The 19,896-nt window shown below is 50.3% G+C and overlaps 1 protein-coding gene across 2 annotated transcripts in view; it reads right to left on the bottom strand.

The window, feature by feature from the left end:
* PDE9A (phosphodiesterase 9A) overlaps nucleotides 1–19,896 on the bottom strand; it is a 104,289-nt gene that overhangs the window by 62,218 nt on the left and 22,175 nt on the right. For both annotated transcript variants that reach the window (XM_005202035.3, XM_002685134.5), the window contains exons 2-4: nucleotides 11,633–11,703; nucleotides 10,273–10,350; nucleotides 3,607–3,650 (exon numbers count right to left, since the gene is read on the bottom strand). In XM_005202035.3, coding sequence (XP_005202092.1) covers nucleotides 3,607–3,650; nucleotides 10,273–10,350; nucleotides 11,633–11,703 — 193 coding nt within the window. The remainder of the gene's footprint in view (nucleotides 1–3,606; nucleotides 3,651–10,272; nucleotides 10,351–11,632; nucleotides 11,704–19,896) is intronic.

Genomic DNA, 19,896 nt, shown 5'->3' with positions numbered 1-19,896 from the left:
CCTTGCTGTCCAAGGGACTCTCAGGAGTCTTCTCCAGCACCACAATGCCACCCTCCCTGTGGCTCAGGCCAGAACTCAAGGCTTCTCTGACGATTCGTTCTTTTACATCCCACTTCCAACCGGCCAGGAGATAAGCATGACTCTTTCCTCAGAACATGTCAGAGTCTGGTCACTCCTCACCTCCTCTGCTGCCCTCCCCACACAGGAATCAGGGCAGCAATTCCTCATGGGCCTCCAAGGCCCCCATGACCTTTATCCAGTGTCCCAACCTCATCTCCAAATATCTGAGCTCCAAGGAGCTGGAATGCAGAATGCGTGGTGGTCAGAGGAGGTCAGAGGAGATCCCATAGGGATGGCGCCTCAGCCACCAGACGGAACTCTCTCTGGAGCAGGGGTTCTCCAGAACTGACCTAGCAAAGCTAAAAAACAAGTCTCAAAGGCATCAAACCCACTGGTAAGTAACTCAACTGTCTGCCATGACAAAGCCCATGCTCTCTAGTGGGAGAACACAAAATCCAGATGACCCACAACAAAACAAAAAATGCAAACATGGATATACAAAGACATGAAAGAAAATATAATTGACTATAGAAAGCAAAAAATGATAACCATGTATTATGGGGTTTAGAACATGTGTAGGAGTGAAAAGTATGACATAAAGCACAAAGAATGAGGCAGGAGAAACGGAAGTTCACTGTTTTGAGAACCTTCTATTCTTGTGGAGTGGAGTAATATAATAAAGGCAGACTGTGATGAGCTGATGCTACATATTGAACACAAGAACAGCCACAAAGAGATAAAACTAAGAAGTACAGCTCATAAGTCAAGAGTGGAGGAAAAAAATGGAATTAAGAAATGTTCAGCATCAAAAAGTGTAGAAAGAGAGGAAAATATCAAAAAAGAAAAATGAGACCAATAGAAAATGAATAACAAGAAAGTAGATTTAAACCCAACTATATGGATAATTACATTTAATGTAATGTGATTACACAAATGTAATGTGTAATTACACAATTACACAAATGTAATGTGATGTAAATGTAAAGCTTAAAAACTTTCAGTAGATTTAAATCCAACTATATGGATAACTGGGCTTCCTGGGTAGCTCGATTGGTAAACAATCTGGCTGCAATGTGGGAGACCTGGGTTTGATCCCTGGAGGAGGGCATGTCAACCCACTCCCGTATTCTTGCTTGGAGAATTCCATGGACAGAGGAGCCTGGAGGGCTACAGTCCATGTGGTCACAAAGAGTTGGACATGACTAAGCCACTAACACACACACACACACACACACACACACACACGTATGGATAATTACATTTAATGTAAATGGCTCAAAAACTTAACCAAAAAGCTGAAATTGCCAGAACTAATAAGAAATCCACTTCAAACATAAACATGTTAAAAGTAAAAAAGAGGGAATGGGATATAACTAGGAGTATTGAGTACAGCAAAGCTAGGGTGGTGATCGTAACTTGAGGTAAAGAAGACGTCACCAAAAAGCACCAGAAATAAAGCACACATTTTTATAAGAATAAAGGGGTTGATTAATCAAGAAGACACAACAATCCCAAGGACGTACCCAATAACAGAAACAGGAAAAGCATGACGCAAAACCCAAGAGAACTAAGAAATGAAACCACATATCCACAATAGGGTTGGATATTGCAATTCTTATCCTTCAGTAATGGACCGGTCAAGTAGAAAAAAAATAAGTAAAGATAGAGAAAATTTGAACTACACACTATCAACCAACTTGAACTAACTGACATTTATAGAATCTTTCACCCAGCAACAACAGTACACATTGTTTTTTAAGTGCACGTGGAACAGTCACCGAGGTGGTGGTGTTAGTTGCTCAGTCGTGTCTGACTCTTGGTGACGCCATGGACTGTAGCCCATCAGGCTTCTCTGTCCTTTGGATTCTCCAGGCAAGAATACTGGAGTGGATTGCCATTCCCTTCTCCAGAAGATGTTCCCAACCCAGGGATCAAACCGAGGTCTCCTGCTCTGCAGGCAGATTCTTTACCATCTGAGCTACAGGGAAGTCCCAAGATACACCATGTATCTCAGTAAATCAAAAAAGACTGAAGTTATATGGTCACAAAGGATTGAAGAGAAATCAATACCAGGGACTTGCCTGGTGGTCCAGTGGTTAAGAATCTGTCTGCCAATGCAGGGGCAATGAGTTCCATCACTGGTCCAGGAGGATTCAACATGCCACAGGACAACTAAGGCTGCAAGCTGGAACTACTGAAGACCGCGCACCTGGAGCCTCTGCTCTGCAGCGAGAGACGCCACTGCAGTAAGTCCACGCTGCAACTAGAGAATAGCCCTCACACAGCAACGAAGACCCAGCACAGCCAAAGATAAATTAAAAAAAAGATAGAAATCAGTACCAGAAAGATGACTGGAAAATACCCAACGATTTGAAAATTAAGTAATATACTTCTAAATAACAAATGGATCAGAAAAAGAACTACAAGGTAAATTAGAAAATATTTTAAGCTGAATAAAAATGAAAACGCAATACACCAAAATTTGTGAGATATAGCTAAAGTATGCTCTGAGGGAAATCTCTAGCTTTGTGTTATTATATAAAAAAAGAAAGATCTATATTAATGAGCCAAGCTTCCTCCTTCAGTAGCTAGAAGAAGGAGAGCCCATTAGATCTGGATCATTAGAAGGAAAGGAACTGCATGGAAGTATTTTTTTATAAAATGAAACGTGTACTAAACCACATGACCCAGCAATCCATTCAATCCCACTGACTCCAAGGGAAATAAAAATGTTGTGTCCCTGTAAATGCTTGTTCTTGGATACTCATAGTTGCCTTATTCATACCCCAGCTGTCCTTCAACAGGTGAATGGATAAACACTGCAGACCAGCCACACCTGGAATGGTACATGTCAATAAAAAGGAAAGAATGACATATACAACATGCGGACGAGGCTCAGAAACAACATTGGGTCAAAAAAGCGTACATTTTATGTAATTTCTTCTCTGCGAAAGTCTCAAAAAGACACATCTAACCTTCGGTTTCAGAGAGAGGGTGTGGTTGACACAGACCTGTGACAGAGGGGCTGGGGTTAAGTGGGAAGAGGCACAGCACATTTTTAGGTGATGGAAACGTTCCAGGTCTTGGTTTTGGTGACAGTTGACAAGGATGAATAAAACTTTCAAAGCCTTATCAAAATACACACTTAAACAGGAGCATATTATTACACATGTCATACATAAATAGGAGTGATCCAAGATCCAGAAGGCAATGGGACTTTAACAACCAACACCACTGAGTCTATGAGGCATCCTGAGGGCTGGGCTTCTTGCGTTACAGTCTGAATGGACAGCACAAGTAGTGGCCCAGGGAGACAGGACTGGGGTGTCACCCAGCGTCTGCTAGGTTGTCAGGACAGGGCATTCTGGGGGGCTGGGCACTTGGGGGGTTGTGGAGGACACAGCATGGCTGCCTTAACAGCAGTATGTGACTTTACATTCTGTAACGGCACCGGGCTTCAATGCTTAACTCATACATATTCAATCCACGGGCAGCCTACAGCTTCCTGTATTTTTTTAATTTAAAAAAACGATAGCAAGGCCTTACCAGAGAGTTGCTTGATGGCCACGGGTCTCACTTTGTAGGGAGTTCTGCAAGAGAGAAGGCAGTTCCACTGTAAGACGCCATCAAAGACGTCCACACACATCTGGCCCAAAAGATAAGCACTTGGGCTGAATTAGAATTTACCAGTGAATTAGGTCTTTTAAAAAAATGAGCTTCTTTGGTGGTTCTGAGCTTCTTCATTCAGAGAAATTCTCAACACTTTAAATATATTATTTAAATAATGGACCCCCTCTGCCATGTTCATATTTGGTTAATAAAACAAGCATGTTGAATGCAGCTTGGATGGCAGAGTTGCCTTGGTCTGCCTTGACACCTGGCTGATGCAGGAGGCTCTCCCACTTTGACTTGGTTTGAGCTCTTGCCGACGGCATCCCCCACATACACAAGACAGGATGGTGTCAATAACTCAGGCGAAAATGCACTGGCACCTTGGTGATGTCATCACCTTGGTGATGCACCTTGATGATGTCATCACCAGTAATCAAGAGACCCACAGTGGTGGGGAGAGGATACTGGTGATGTCACCACAGATTGAAGGTCATGGTCCCTGACATACAAGGACCCCCAGCAAAGCTGGGGATGGGGGAGATGATTAAGTCAATGGGAAACAGGCAAAAAATAGGAACAGGAAATGGTTGACAACAGTTAACAAAAATAAAGAGAGGCACCCCAACAAAGAGGCTATTTTTTAACCCAACGGTTTAGCAAAATTCTAGAAGCAGATGACCAGAGTGCTACAGGGCACAGGGAATCAGACTCCGACAGGTACTGCTGGTGGGCGTATGGACTGCCAGCACCCTGGGGACAGCAACCACGGAGTCAAGTTTAAAATCCACGGTCTCATCAGGTGAACCTGGGAATGACAGCAGTAACGCCTTTGATTCTCTCTTACGGCAGCGACCCCCCCGCTTCTGGCCCCAGGGCCTGGTTTCACGGAAGACAGTTTTCCACGGACGGGGGAGGTGAGGGGGAGACTCTGGGATGATTCAACTGCGTTACATTTATCATGCACTTTACTTCTAGTATTATTACATCTGCTCCACCTCAGATCATCAGGTATTAGATCCTGGAGTTTGGGCACCCCTATCTCACCGGGGTATCTTCATATGCCACTTATTCATTCATTCAGCACATTTTTTCACTGAGTGCTCAGTGTGGTTGGGTTCTGGTGACATAACAGCGAGCCAGACAAAAAGGCTTTGCCCTCACGGACCCAACGTTCCACGGTCAAGTACACCTTGAAAGGACATGGCTGCTGCCTTTTGAATGGCTAAGAAATACTCAGGCCCCTCTCCACTGGGGGTGGATGATGCCTCAGCTGAACCGTGGAAGGTCGAGAGGTTGTTAAAAAGATGGAGACAGTGTCCAAGTACCGAGGTGGAGGGATGCCCACGACACTTCATTAGGAAGATGGAGCAAGAGACAGGGTCACAGCGAGTCAGCCAGCTAAGCCCTGGAGGAAGAAGGCATAGGTGCTGGAAGGATGCACACCAAACACCGAGCCTGGGTGTGAGCTGAGCCACTTCAGGCACGTCTGACTCTGTGTGGCCCCACAGACCAAAGCCCACCAGGCTCCTCTGTCCGCGGGATTCTCCAGGCAGGAATTCTGAAGCGGGTTGCCGTGTCCTCCTCCAGGGGATCTTTCTGACCCAGGCGTCTCTGGGACGTCTAACTGCATTGGCAGGTGGGTCCTTTGCCTCCAGTGTTAACTGGGCTCATACCTGTGGTTTAATGGTTTCCAGGCCACAGAAAAAAATTGTCTGCAATGTAAAATGCCGATAAAGTATAAAAATAACAGCCGCGTGGCACTGTGGCTGGTGGACAGACAACTCCAGGAGCCTCTCAGACCTTGGCCTCCCACGAGGGTCCTCCTGGGAAAGAGTACGGACGGGCAAGGCCCCCAGACCTCCTCAGGGAAGCACCTTGCCTAGAGAAAGGGCCTCTTCCGAAGACCCCTGGAAGCTGGTTATTTGGGATGTGGGTACCTTCACTACAGAGGCTTCACAGTAATGGTATTCGGGTCCTGGCAGATCACAGAGCACCCTCCTCAGAACCCACGCAGCGTGAAGCGTGGTCCCACCTGCTGAGCCCGTGGCAGGGAGGGCTTGGCCAAGGTAGTACCAGTAGTCTTGGTCTTCACACTGACAAACTGAGCAGGGTGACTCCATCTTCCCTGGTTCCCCCCACCCTAGCAGGCGTCAGCCTCGTCAGCTTGCAGACTGTGGGAGGCAGAGCTCCGGGAGGGGGAGCTCACTGAAACCCCCCGAATGTGCATGGAGCTGACTGTGAACCAGCTGTGGCGTGCTCCGAGCCATGTGTTGGCCCCACCCAGGAGAGGAGTGAGGGGCTGGGGTCTGGGTAACCAAGTGAGAGGGTGGAGAGCCACGGCGAGGTGACCGTCACCACCCCCTCTCCTCCTCCCTCCGCACCCCTCCCCCATAAGCAGCACTGACACCGGGGCCGTGGGGAGAGAGGGAGCCTGGCGCTTTCTCTCCCTCCCCCTCATCCCTGTTTCTCTTTTCTCCCCCTCCTCTGCAGCCACAAGACTGTCTCTCCTCCGTTCCTCCCCACAGACCTGATGCAGGTGTGGGAGGTGGTAGTGAATCAGAGCAGGTGAGGGAGGTGGGTGGAGGGAGAGGCAGAGCTGTGCATCCCAGCACACTCAGACCACAGCTGGGCCCTGCAAAATGGCACTTGGCTCCTCCATCCTTAATCCTCTTGATTCTCAATGGCAGGAATGTTCTCAGAACCAGTCACAGCGTTTCCACGAATGAATAAACTCCTGCCTCAGCCCGAAAATGAGTTGCAGCTTCATTATTTCTTCCTCAACAACAGGACCAACATAAACCACTTTCCACTTGCCTTGAACTTGTATTTGTCTTTTTCTGAAATGTAACTATGTCTTTTCAAACATGTTTAGTGGGAGCCAGGATGGAATCCAGGAGGCATTTTCCCAGCTGGCGTACGTGGTCACATACACCACCCATGCAAGTGCTCAGCCATTTCATGCAGTGGGCACCTCACGTATCACAGCTTGGCTAAAACTGGAACTAAAGGAGTGATTATGTCACACGTGTGCTGTGCCCTCCTGGCTCTTCCCTCTCTCCACATGCTCTGCCCTGTGCCCCATCTTTCCCTGAACTATTTAAGCGCCTGTTTCTCTCCTTTGATGAGGGTCTTGAAGCATTAGTGGCAGAAACAGAAGGTGTTCTCAGGAGGCAACATGCCTGTCAGTGGGACACCATGGGATCCAGAATGTCCCCAGTCCAGCAAGGACCAGATGCTCGGTCCCTCTAAGCAGGATCTGAGCAAAGTTGGGACGTGTCTACTTGCATTTGCTGGTTTTCAGGAATCGGGTGGTTAGCAATCAGCTTTCTTACCATTTCCAAAAGAAAGAGGAAGCCACTCAGCCCACTATTTGATAAGAGCCCCTCTGACTTAGGTGAATATATGCCAGGTTATTTAAACTGCTGGTCTGAAACATTCACTGATTATTAAGACAAGAAGTATTTTGAAGACAGAGTCAGAAGGTCATGAAATTTGGCTTGAAACGACCTGAAAAGATTAATATAAGAGATGGGGCACCCTGATTTCTGATCGGTATCCAGCTGATCACCGTCAAGAGTCCTTGGAATTTGGAGAAAAGACTGTGAAAACGCCCCATGAGAACATGACCTGGGCAGAAGGCAGGTGAGGTGGACCATCTGATGCCCCCAGGGAGCCCCTCTTGCAAGGTGGTTCCTGAGTCTGAGGCTGGCGGGGGTGGGGGTGGGGGGTGGACAGGCACTGACCAGGCTGGCAAGGCTGAGGGGCTGCAGGGTCTTCAGAGATGGAGGAAGCTGGAGGGACACAACCTGATGTGACTGTCTTCTGAGAAGAAGCAAAATTCATCCAGCACTTACCAAAAAGGGAAACCCTGTGTCTGGTGGGCATGACCTTCTGGTCACTGCTGGGGTCAAGGGCAGTTTCCTAGGTTTCCCACACTTTACATCTGTGATTCTGGTGTCACATGTTCAAATCACCTTTGTTGTGGTTAGCCCCTCAGTCGTCTGACTCTTTGCGACCCCATGGACTGTACCCCACCAGGCTCCTCTGTCCATGGGATTCTCCAAGCAAGAGTACTGGACTGGGTTGCCATTTCCTTCTCCAGAAGGTCTTCCCGACCCAAGGATCGAACCTGGGCCTCCTGCACTGTAGGTGGATTCTTGACCACTGAGCCACTGGGGAAGCCCTGGAATCACCTGGTGAGCTTTAAAAATAAATCCCTCACAAATTTGAATTTACTAGGTCCTAGGGGGGACTGGTCATCAGCACCTTTTTGAAGATCCCTGGTGGTTTACACCTTTAGTCAGGGCTGACAGTCACTGTTCTGTTGGGCTAGATCACACTATGCATATATAAAGTGGGCAGGACAGCCCAGTGGCAGCTGGAACGGTGGTACTGGAGAGCAGGAGGCAAAGGAGCAGATGGGAGGCCTGGACGGGGGCTCGGGTGTGAAACCTTGGGAATACTGCCTCCTCAGGGCTGAGAGCAAGAAAACAAACACAGACGGGGAGAAGCTGGAGGCGGAAACTCCAAAAATGGAAAAGGCCCACAACCCCAAATGCAGGGAGTGGGTGAAGGCAGCAGACGGAGATGCTCAGTGGCCAGAATGGTGATCAAGGGGGTCCCGGCCAACATCACCACCACCTGGGAACCTGCGGAAATGCCAGTTCTGGGGACCCACCCCGGACCTAGGGAACCAGATGGAGGGGTTGGAGAGCAGGAGGGAAGAGGCTCTGCTTCAACCAGCTCCTGGGGATGCACATGAGGCTGGTGGTCTGGGGGCAACGTGTAGGTCTGCAAAGAGAAAGTTGTGGGGACCACTAAAACCAGTCCCCAGCCTCTGCGCCATAGACCTTCGGGCAGGTGAGTCTGGGGTGGGGGGTGGGGCTGGCCCTTGGCTCGGGGACATGGAGCAGCAGCCCTGGTCTCTGCCCTCTGGGTGCTAGACACCTGTCCCCGCTGTGGCAGCCAAAACATTAGACTTCCCCCAGCGTCTCCTGGAGAACAAAACTGCACGCCATTGACAAGGGCTGGCACAGAATAAAGTGCCAAACGAGATATGATGAAGTGACAAAACAGAATAGACAACCTACAAACTGCTTTAACTAATTCAGGAAACACGCAGCTTTGCTCCATCAGAGACCAGATCACATGGACAGGACACTTCCCCTCTGATGACATCATTTTGTCTTGTGGACGTCAAGGGTGACAGGTCACTCGTGCCTTTTCTCATGAATACAGATCTGGGTCAGGCTGGAGCTGGTGCTGCAATTTACAACAATGTTCTTGGAGTCTTTGGGGATTCAATTAGCATTCTTCCTTCCGGGGAGCCCGGAGCCGATAAGCTGAGCGTAATCAGCGCCAGAGCACGTGGGAGCAGAAACTCCTGATGATGAAATTAAAAATTCAGGAGACTGATGGACACAAAAGGAGGGGGAGGGGAGGCCTGGCAGAAGCACCCAGTGCTCAGGGCAGGACAGTACTGGCCGCCCACCACTGAGCTCAAAGGACAGTGGAGGTTGTTCGAATGTTCCAGGACTTCGTACCTCCTGGGTACGGCTTTCTGCACCAAAGCCTGGCAGTTCTCACTGGCAGTCCTTGCTGGTGACTGGGGGCCCTGCACCAAGGTCCGAGTGATAACTGACGTTTGCTCAGCTCAGATCTGCACGCACCTTGGGTCGGGGGAAACTTTAAGGCACTTACATCGGAGGTCCCAGGGACCGCATCCCAGGAGCCTAAATATTTCCACACTGCCATCAGGCAGCCAGGGGCCCTCCGGTGGCTAGGACATGAGAGGGTCTGCCTGGACACGCCCCCTCCTGCAGGCTGGAGCAGCTGTATCAGTCCACTTGGATGGCTGGGTTGACCCGTGTTGCTCAGAGGGAGATGCAGTGAGCGGCAGGAGCAACAGGCAGGGGTCCCCAGGGTACCCCATGCCCAATCTCGCTCCCGCTCCCAGCCTCGCATGGAACACGGTTTGGATCCTGCCTGGCCCCACTGAAAATATAAAGTGGGGACCGCCAGGGACTCCGGCTGCTGGGCAGAGGGCCGGGCACGAGTGGGAGGCTCTGCTTAGTCCTCATCTTCCCTCTGGCCACAAGTGGTCAGGCTGTTCTACTGATATTCACAAATGTGTTTACTGCCCAAGCCTCTACCTCTCCGGCCTCTCCTGGTTCCGTTCCTCCAGCGCCCAGGCTTCCTCCCATCACTGGGCAGAGTAGCTGGTGGGCAGCACTTGCTCAAGGGGTCAATGCCCAGTGTCACCAGGTGCTCTGGTCAGGGAATCTCCTGCTCTGATGGACAGGGGCCAGCTCTGCTGCTGTCACTTAGTCCTCGGCTTCCCCAGCTGTAACTACCCCCTCAGAGGGCTCCTGTGGACCCTCCGCAAGGTCCCTGGCCACGCTTAGAGCTGCTGCTTTCCTGGAAAGTGACAAGTTCTGGACAGTAACCGGAAGCCTCCTACCCAGACTCTCCCATCTTTGGTTTAAACGCGGATTTCCCTGCATCTGCACATTAAGAAAACAACCCTGGAGACCCCGGCGTGCCTGCAGAGAGCAGTCAGACATGGCGAGAAAGAGCTGATGAAGCCTGCCAGCCACTTACCGTTCTGAATTGGCGGGCATGGTGGGGTCAATGGAGACCATGGCATCATCCGTGGTCAGGAGGGAGATGGTGGTGTTCCTGGAAGACAGGAGAAGCTGTTGTCTTCACCCTGATGTTGTCTCCTGGGTGCACACTTGAATCTGGGCCTCCCTTGAGGTAGGAACCTGAGCACCAGGCGGTCCTGCCCAAGGGGCTCTGAGTGGTCAGCCCCAAGACTCTGGCCTCAGCTTGGTAACAGAATTAAGGGTTGCAGGTGCACTTTTAAGTGCTCAACAGATGTGTAAGTCATTTGAAATGGGAATTGGAGAGAGTCTAATTTGTTGAGTTGGGAGGCTCAATAAAACTGTGGTAAAGTAGAAATGAACATTTATATCAGCCGGTAATGAATTCAGGGTTTGCTTTTCCCTTTCATTTCCTGGGGGAGTCCATCTAAACAGGCAAAAAGCTCTCCTACTAAACAGTTTTAAGAGGATAAGTTGAATCTTCCTCTAACCTCCATCTCTGGGGGCCTCTCACCCAAGGTGTTGCATTAATCATACGACTTAACTCTGGTTTTCAGTTGTGTATTTTTAAAATCTGCGCCGTGGCAGTGACACCTGAATCGCAGGGTTGTTCTAAAAAGGAATATATATTTATTTCTTAGCACACTGCTTATCAAAAGATGCCCCAAACTGTGGGCCATTTCTTGCTGCTCCAAGCTGCCATTTGCTGTAATTTCAGGCATGTAACCTATTGCCTGACTCTCCTTTTCTCACCTGACTCTGAAAGGTCCTGACTGTTCTTCCTTCTCACCCTCCTTGACCTGGGTCGTAACTTTAAAGTTAACTGCAGGTCAAAGTTATTCCTGATTACTCTCTATAGTCACGAAGTTAGGACAGAAAATTCACTTGCTAGAACAAACTGCTGACTGTGGTTCTCGAGGGTAGGTTTCTGGTCTTTTCAACTTATTTCTGATATCAGTTTTTTTCTTAAATGTTGATCTGGATCCCTGGGTCATCTGGGGCTGGGGGATCACAGCCTAAACATTACCACCCTTCTTTATCCTTTCTCCCAAAACAAAGGAATAAATGAAAGAAAGAAAAAAAAGAAACTTTTAAAACAGCAGTTTCTGCCTAATCCTGCCCAACGGTTCACTCCACTAACACAGCTATGATTGTTGGTGGGCAGCCGGCAGCGGTGGCTGAAACCTCCAGGGACTCATCCATTGATTCGAAAGGTCCCATGTGCAAGGTGCAAGGTGAGTCCATCAACCCTTCCAGGCCTCCCATCCCCTACACTCAGCCACTCGGCCCCCCAGGTACCTGCCCCTCCGGGTGAATTTAAAGGCAACCCTCTGGTGGGGTGACTCTGAGTCACTCACCGAGGCAGGCCGGTAGCGATGCAGAACAGGTCCATAATATCACTGGAGTTGCAATACTTGCTAAAGACCACCTGCAAAAACAGAAGCACATGGCTGTGAGGGGCGGGCAGGAGTGGGGCAGCTGGTTTCCACGGTGATGTCAGATTCCAGGGGGTTCTCTCTGCTCCCGACCTGCAGGTTAATCTTACAAAGAAAAAACCAAAATCACCGTGAGCTCTGGAATGCTACATGCACATCTCATTGAATTGACTTATACAAGTTGAGGAAAACATGACTCTCTTGTTCGTTGAAGAGTTGTGAGAAACAATGCTGTCACCCAGGTAAACACACTGGCAGGTGACAGGCTGCCCTGTGCCCCACTGGGGACGTTGATGTACCACCCACAACCTCGGCTTAATCATGCCCCATCTTGCGGGGCGGGTGCGGGAAGCTCAACGACCTCTGGGGCCATTATGTTAAAAAACAATTTCAAGGTCATCAGCTTAAAAATAAAAGATTGCCCTTTAGGATTTGGGGACTGGGGCTGCAGGACTAAATCAGACAGGGAATCACAATGAGAAAGGATGTGGTTGGAACCGTGGGTCCACACAGGGAACAAATTTCACGCAACGCAATTAATTCTGCACCCAGCCTGGGTGTCCAGTCCTGGCTGGACAGGAGAGAAACACGTTCACACCTGCACCTTTTGTCCGAGGGGTCTCGACTGTGAGTGTGGGCTCCAGAATCGCTCCCTGGGAGAGGGGACTTCAAGTACAGCCTGCGGTTGTTCTCCAAGGCTGGACGGTGCATGGACAGTCCCCGCCAAGGCTCCTGTTTTCATCACAATAGCTGTTTTCCTTCAGTGTTCTCCCTGGAATGGCTGTAAGGCCCCTCTGCTCACCAGCAGGAGTGGGCAGAGCCTCTCCACTGAACATGGGCAGAGCCACGTTGAACAGAGTGGGGATTTTTCAGTGCCCAGAGCACTGTTTTTTTTCAGCCAGATCAGACTGCATCTTTTTTAATTGGAAAGAGTGAAATAGAGCAAGCAGATATTTTCCCCACAAACGTGGCCGTTCCCTGACTACCACAGCTCCTGTGTGCCACTGGCCTGGCAACGCTGAGACAAAGCCAGCACCCCCGTCCAGGCTGCCCACTCCATCCCCCACCCCAGGCGGTGTCTGCACTCCCCAGTGACGGGGCCATTGATGGGCACTGTCCACCCGCGGCCACCATCCTGGCTCAATGCAGGTCCACCAGGACCCCTGCAGCACCCCCCGCATTGGCCCTGCAGGCTCCCGGCCCAGCACCCAGCCTCAGTTTCTAGAACTCAGGCCTGGTGGTGCTGCCTTTCTGTGCAGAAGCCTTTGCTGCCCTGTGCGTCCACGGTGGAAGGAAGGTCCACCTCCCCGCTGGGCTCCTGAGGTTCTGGAGTGTGTCCCTGGAGCCTGTGTCCTGGCCAAGCCCTCAGCCCGCCTTCACTCTAGTCCACGGGCACCCCTCCCTGCCCTCTTTGGTTCCAGGGCCCTGCTTCCCAGGGGCTCTCCTCCCCTCTCTTCCTCCCAGCCATTAGGACTTGGCGCAGCTCCTCCACAGGGCCTCCCAGCTCCACTGCCAGCAGGCTCTTGCTTTCATCCATCGTATTCTCAGGACAGCACACCTACAGGGCCCCCGGCACAGGCTTTCATTCTCACTTTGGCTTCTAGGGCTGCGCCTGTGTGGGGTGAGGTATGGAGTCTGGCCATCCCACCACTGACGAGGGGCCATTTCTGACTTTCCCGTTTGAACCTTTCTGAAGTTCATGTCCATTTGGTGCAGACTGACTTTGTGGGTTTTCTCCAGACCCCAGTAAAGGGCAGGGGTGGGTGGAGGCAGAGGGTAGGGCAGCTTTGTCTGTGAACATTCGATTTGCCCGAAGATTCCAGAAAGGGGTGAGGCGGCTTGCAGGTCATGACCAGATACTGGTCAGGAGTGGAGCATGGCTCCAGGAAGTCACGACTGAGCAGGCCCTCCCCAGGGAAGACAGACCCAGAGCCTGGAATATCCGGGGAACCTCGACAAGAAGTGAGTCTGCCCAACTTTATAAGCACCGCTGATGAAATCTAGAGGCGAGTCTTTTGTGATGGTTTCCTAGCCTCAGGATAGCGAATAATAGAAGCTGTAAAAAGTCCAATTATGAAGTCTTCCAGCAAAGCAAGTCCAGGAGCGCCCAAGGGGCTCACTGCCATTCTCGCTGCCCCTTGTGACTGATTCAGCTCAACCCAGGGAGGGAGGCCAGCCTTCTCCTGTGTCCAGAACAGGCTTAGAGATTATTTTTAACACCAGGCTGGAGGGTAGGGGGCTGGAAGGAAATCAGGAATAAGCAGAAAAGACTGCATTGGGTGTCTTCCATTGCAATGGAAAATCATGCTGTGTCCACCGGTAAATCCATTTCAGCAGGCCTCTACTGTACAGAAATGCCCGGTTCTTTGATTTCTCTTTTGAACCAGTTGTGACTTCTTACCAGTTTCCTTCTTCGGCTAAGACATTGTTAGGGTAAAATTCTTTGATGTGTGGCCACTTTACATGTGTGTTTGATCAGGCTTTCACCTTATTATTAATAGTTGAGAAGCCTTTAGTGGGGACAACACAGGTGAGAAGCTAGGGCTGGAACATCACATGAACCCTAACATCAGCAGCACGTGACTCTAACGTGGGACACGCCCAGACAGCCCAGCTCTTCGCCAGGTGCCAGAAGAAGCTTCCGGCCTAGAAGGATTATTCCTGGCGTGGGAAAGCAGCCCGTGCCCCACAAATGCGTGGTTGGCGTGGGAAGATCCCCCAGCAGCCTGGTCAGGGGGGCACAAGGCTCTCTGTTCCCACGCTGAATCATTCTGCAAATCCTTTATCCTCAATCCAGAAATAAACAGCAGTTAAAAAAAAAAAAGTGTTGGTGAAATGAAACTTATAAGTGAGATGTGGAGACAGCAAGATTAACAGAGGAATAAAGATTTTATATTGCCATCCGACTAGAGGCAGAACCGGCTGCCGTTCATCAGTAAGCACAACGGATCACCCCAACCCTTCCATGGGGTTTGACTGGCAGCTCTGCAATATGAACACAAGAGAAGAGAAACAAATGAGAACCCAGAGGCCTCTCGTCTGCAGAACGCTGATCGTTCCATGTATTCAGCCGGGACCTGTGAAGGTCACAGGGAACTCTGGTGCTGGAACCTACTGGTTGCCTGCAGAGTTGGACACTCAGGGAGCGCCAACCACCTGCCAAGCCCCGTTCCAAAGGGCCCCCAAGGGAAGCAGCACACAGAGGTGGACAAGGCTCCCTTGGGCCCAGCTGGCAAGTGGTCAGGGAGCCAGGACCACAGCCCAGGTCTCCCTCTGGTCAGTGCACACGTGACCCAAACACAGGCTCTTTGTGTGTGTGTGTGTGTGTGTGTGTGTGTTTAGTCGCTCAGTTATATCTGACTCTTTGCAACCCCATAGACTGTAGCCTGCCAGGCTCCTCTTTCCATGGGATTCTCCAGGCAAGAATACTGGAGTGGGTTGCCATTGCTTCCTCCAGGGGATCTTTCTGACTTTACTAAGCAATTTGGAGCTGGTGGCAATTGGGGTGAGTCCCAGGGTCACGGGACCCAGGCCGACCACACCGGCCACCAGTGAGATCACTGCGGGAACGGCCCTGGAGAAGAGAGGGGAGGGAGGCCAGACCACAGGGGGCAGGGGGAGGGGCAGGAGAGCCCAGCATCTTGAGTTGGCACCAGCACGGTTCTGTTTCTTGGTACCGACAGCACATCCACCAACACACTTAGAAACCAGGGCTGGCGACTGTGTGACAGATGGTCAGAGCGCTGCCAACCAGCGTCCAGGTGGGCTCGGGGCTAAAGAGATGGGACTGCAGTTTCTAAAGGCTTGGGGGTGACTTCTTATTCATTCTGAGTCTGGAGGTCTCCTCCAGGGACGGGACCCTATTGCGTTTTCATCTCTCTCCCCTGGGAGACCCCCTTCAGAGGTTCATGGAGGGGAGGATGCACAAAGTGGCTCCCGAGTTCCCGTGTTCCAGCCACACACTGCTGTCCATGTGTCAAAAAGCAGGTGGACGGATGGTGTCCAAGCCCCCAGGCAGCTTAGATAATCGAGTTTCTGGTTTCGAGGTTAGGAGGATGGAGATTTGATCATTGCCCAGCGGGGCTCCTGGCGGGCACTCTGTGGTCTTCCTGCAAACAAGCCAGAAGGGAGGGGTTTCATGTTCCTCGGGAGAGGTTCCAACCAGGACTTCTTGCTGAGAGACATGGCTACGTGTTTCAGCACTGGGACACGGTACAGGAGAGGGGACCCGCGTGAATACAGAGTGGCTGAGCTGATCCAGAGTGGAAACCGATTATGATGGGGTGGGCGGGAACCAGGACACAGGTCACCCAGCAATGGGGAGGGGTGGGACTCTAGGCTTCAGAGGGAGCTGCACAGGCCCTGAGGTTCACCCACAGATGGGGGCAGCCCCACCCATGCGTGCTGGACCTGTTCCAACAGGGAGGATCTTTCACCTCCTGAGAGGGCCCTGCGTTCACCTCCCCAACTTGGCTCATGGACCCTTCCAGGGCTCCCCCGATTCTGCCTCTCCATTCAAGCTGTGATCTGGCTCACCTGCCGTGTTTGTGTGTGTGTGTGTGTGTGTGTGTGTTAATCTGGAGGGTGCAGAATTAAGCCCAAAGTGTACTATTTTTCGGGCTTCCCTGGTGGCTCGGTGGTAAAGGATCTGCCTGTCAATGCAGGAGACATAGGAGATGTGGGTTCGATCCCTGGATCAGGAAGATCTCCCAGAGAAGGGAATGGCAACCCACTCCAGTATTCTTGCCTGGGGAATCCCATGAACAGAAGAGCCTAGTGGGCTACAGTCCACGGGGTCACAAAGAGTCAGACGTGACTGAGCGACCAAACAGCAGCAGCAGCAGCAGTCTGGTTCCCAGTTTGGAGTGGCTGGTGCAGTGAGATATCTCTGGCAACCAGCCCATCCCTTCAGCAATGGACTCTGCTGTGGGGAAACCTCCTGTACTGTGACACACAGGGTTTTATGCAGCTCAGACTCTGTCCCCTGGGTCTCTGACTTCACTCCCTGCCCCTGTCTGTGCATCCGTGACCGTGGTACATGGCCGGCCAGCCCCATGACAGTCATGGCTGCTAAGAAAAGATGCTGTGTTCCATCTTCACCAGCGTCAGCTCTGATTTTTGCAGTACGCACTTGAGGGTTATGGCCCCGACACTCACAACTTGAAATTCACATGTAAAATTCACATAGGTGAACTTCTTAAACCAAAGTTTCCCAAAATGCTGGTATTAATGTCCATTACCTGCTCTCCTCTGTCTTTTTGCTTCCCCCTCTTTAAGGTGGCGGATGAAGGAGTCCAGGGTTGGCTCCCAGCAGTCCAGGCACAGAACGAGCCTGGAGGCCGTGGCTGGGGCATTCAAACACAAGAAAGATCGGGTGTAGCATCCTTCCATTTGGTCTCCACAGGTGAAAATGACTTGTCATGGTCCCTGCCCCATTTACTCTGGCCATTTCAGCATCTACTCAGCCCAAATGTGGCTGCCGAGTAAACTATTTCCCTTCTGAGTAACTGGGAGCCCACATGGGAGGGGCAGTGGTTAAGAGAGCAGAGCAACCTAGAAAGCTGAGAGACAACCAAGACAACCTTTGAGCACCCTCAGGGGCTGCGATGATCGCCCTTTCATATCTTGGTGCCCTGAGCTCTGTTTCCTAACTCTGTCTGAGGCACTTCCTTGCAGCTGCTGAGAACATTTCTTGCTGGGTTTGTCAAACTCTAGTTTGGGTTGGCTTAAAGTCAGTGACCACTGGAAGCTGTGGGTTTCTCACTCGACATTTGTGGCTCCACGCTGTGAAACACTCCCAGTCCTGGACAAATGAGATAACCAAGTGGCAATTTAGGTTTGGGCTGAGTTTTGCAGTCTGGGAAGCCAAAACCTACCACGATCACAAAAGAGGAGTTCAATGTGTGGATGCTGGGCAGGGACCAGGCACCAGGCGGGACGATGGCTGGTCGGAGACCTCCCGAGAGAGTAGTGCGTCCCTGGGAATTCTCTCTGGGAGGCCGGCTACAGTTTTTTTCTTGAGAGAGACATCTCACAGGGCTCATAAACCAGGATGGCATTACTTCCCTTTCAAAGTCATTAAACATTATCTGTGTCAGTTAAGTTGTGCTTTTGGGGTTGGTTGTAAAACATGCAATTACGTTCATTGTTTTGCTGTGATGCTCACACTGAATGTAAAATTTTTTATCAACTGCCTTAGCAACAAATTTCACAGAGCATCTTTGAACTTGGAGTAATGAATCTTGAGCAAAATCTTCTTAATTATAATTCTAGTGCAGTTTTTTTTTCCCCAACGTGATTTTAAATGGCTACAGCTGAAGAAGAGAGTGATTGAGGTGGGGAGGTCTGCAGACACCAGGATGTGAGGTCCTGAAGGAGGGAGGGGAGAAAGGCAGGTTGTCCTTTTGGAGGGCACATGGCGAGCTCTGCTGCTCCAGGTGGTTCCCAAGCTCTGCTTCCTCCTCTGTTGATCAGACCTGGAGGCTCTGGTCCCCTCCTTGCTCCATCCACGTGGACTATGGATCTCAGCCCCCAGCATCTTAAATCTAACACTTCACCACAGCTGTATTTACTCTTGTATCTTGATGATGATGAATTATGCATATCCCACTGACATCAGAAATCTCCACCCAGCCAAATGAGGGTACTGACTTCTAAAAATAGCCAAACTGGCCTCCAAGAAATGGAAGGAAAATCATCACACTGGTAAGAATGACAAAGGGACGGAGAGCCCAAATCTGGAAGCGACCCAGATGCCCTTCAACGGGTGAATGTTAAACAAACTCTGGTCCATCCGCACTGTGGATGAATTATTGATCTAGACAGCTGAGATGGATCCCAAGAGATGTACGCTATGTGAATAAAAGTTAACCCCCAAAGCTTACTACTGGATGGCTCCACTCATATGACATTTCTACTATGACAAAGAGAGAGAGAACAGACAGCACTGGGGTGGGGTGGGGGTGGGGGTGGAGGAAGGAGGTGGGTGTGGTCATGAAAGGGCTGGACTGTCTTCTGCCGTGACTGTGGTGGAGGATACCAGACCCTACGCATGTGATTAAATTGTACAACTCCATATACGCCCTCAAATGAGCACAAGAAAATGAGGAAGTCTGAATAAGGCGGGGGACTGTCCCACTGTAATATCCTGGCCATGACCCCAGACTGTAACTTTGCAGGACGTCACACTGCAGGGAACAGGGTGAAGGGCACACAGATCCTTCCGTGGTATCGCTTACAACTACATGCTAGTCTTCACGTTTCCCCAAGGGCTTATCCGAATAAACACACCAGCTCTGGCTGGGGGTGGAGAGAGGGACACCCTTTGAGGAACATGTACCCAGGTGGCCCTGCTGGGAAGAACTGCGGCCACATGTGTGCCCTCTGACCCAGTATCCTGTTTCCAGAAACAGATTTTAATCTAAATTTTAATTTTAATCTAAAACTAAAACTAACAGCAAACTTTAATAATAATAAGAGCATTCATGGGGACATTCCTGGTGGTCCGGTAGTTAAGACTCCACACTTCCAATGCTGGGGCCGTGAGTTCGATCCCTGATCAGGGAACTAAGATCCCACATGCTATGCTGTGCGGCCAAAAAAATAAAAACTTTTATGAAGTGCTAGACTGTGTTCTGGTCACTTCCCAGGCTTGGGTCCAAACCACTGCCCTGCACGGGCCCTTTGCAAGCAAAGAGCTAGTGGAGGTGTTCCTCTTGTGTTCATTACTGCTGAGAAATGGAATTAAGCTAAACGTCTCAAAACAACAAAACGATTGCATCTTAAGTAAGTCTCCACGATGGAACATTATATAGGCACTAAAATCATGATTTTGAACACTGCTGCTTCTGTCATGCTGAGTGACAATGATCAAAAGAAAAAATTATGTTAAAGAAGATGATCCTGTCCCTCTCCATCTTGCTGACAACACCAGCGGGAGAGGTCCTGAAATGTTCGCAGCAGTTTCTCCTCTCTGGTGAGCTAACGGGTTCTTCTCTTTTCTTTTTTATACTGCTCTGTAGTTTTCAAATATTCTACAAAGAATACGTGGGGCTTTTGTAGCCAAAAGGGATCTAGATCTAGAAGCTGATGTTAATAATCGATAACAGAACTGGCTTATGAATATTCCCTCCTAACAGCAGGCTGCATTGCATTTACATAAGAATCTTGGGAGAGGGAAAAAAAGG

The sequence above is a fragment of the Bos taurus genome, chromosome 1, assembly GCF_002263795.3.
Source record: "Bos taurus isolate L1 Dominette 01449 registration number 42190680 breed Hereford chromosome 1, ARS-UCD2.0, whole genome shotgun sequence".
Classification (NCBI taxonomy): Eukaryota; Metazoa; Chordata; class Mammalia; order Artiodactyla; family Bovidae; genus Bos; species Bos taurus.
The sequence above is the reverse complement of the archived record's forward strand: the minus strand, read 5'-3'. Positions and strand labels throughout refer to the sequence as shown.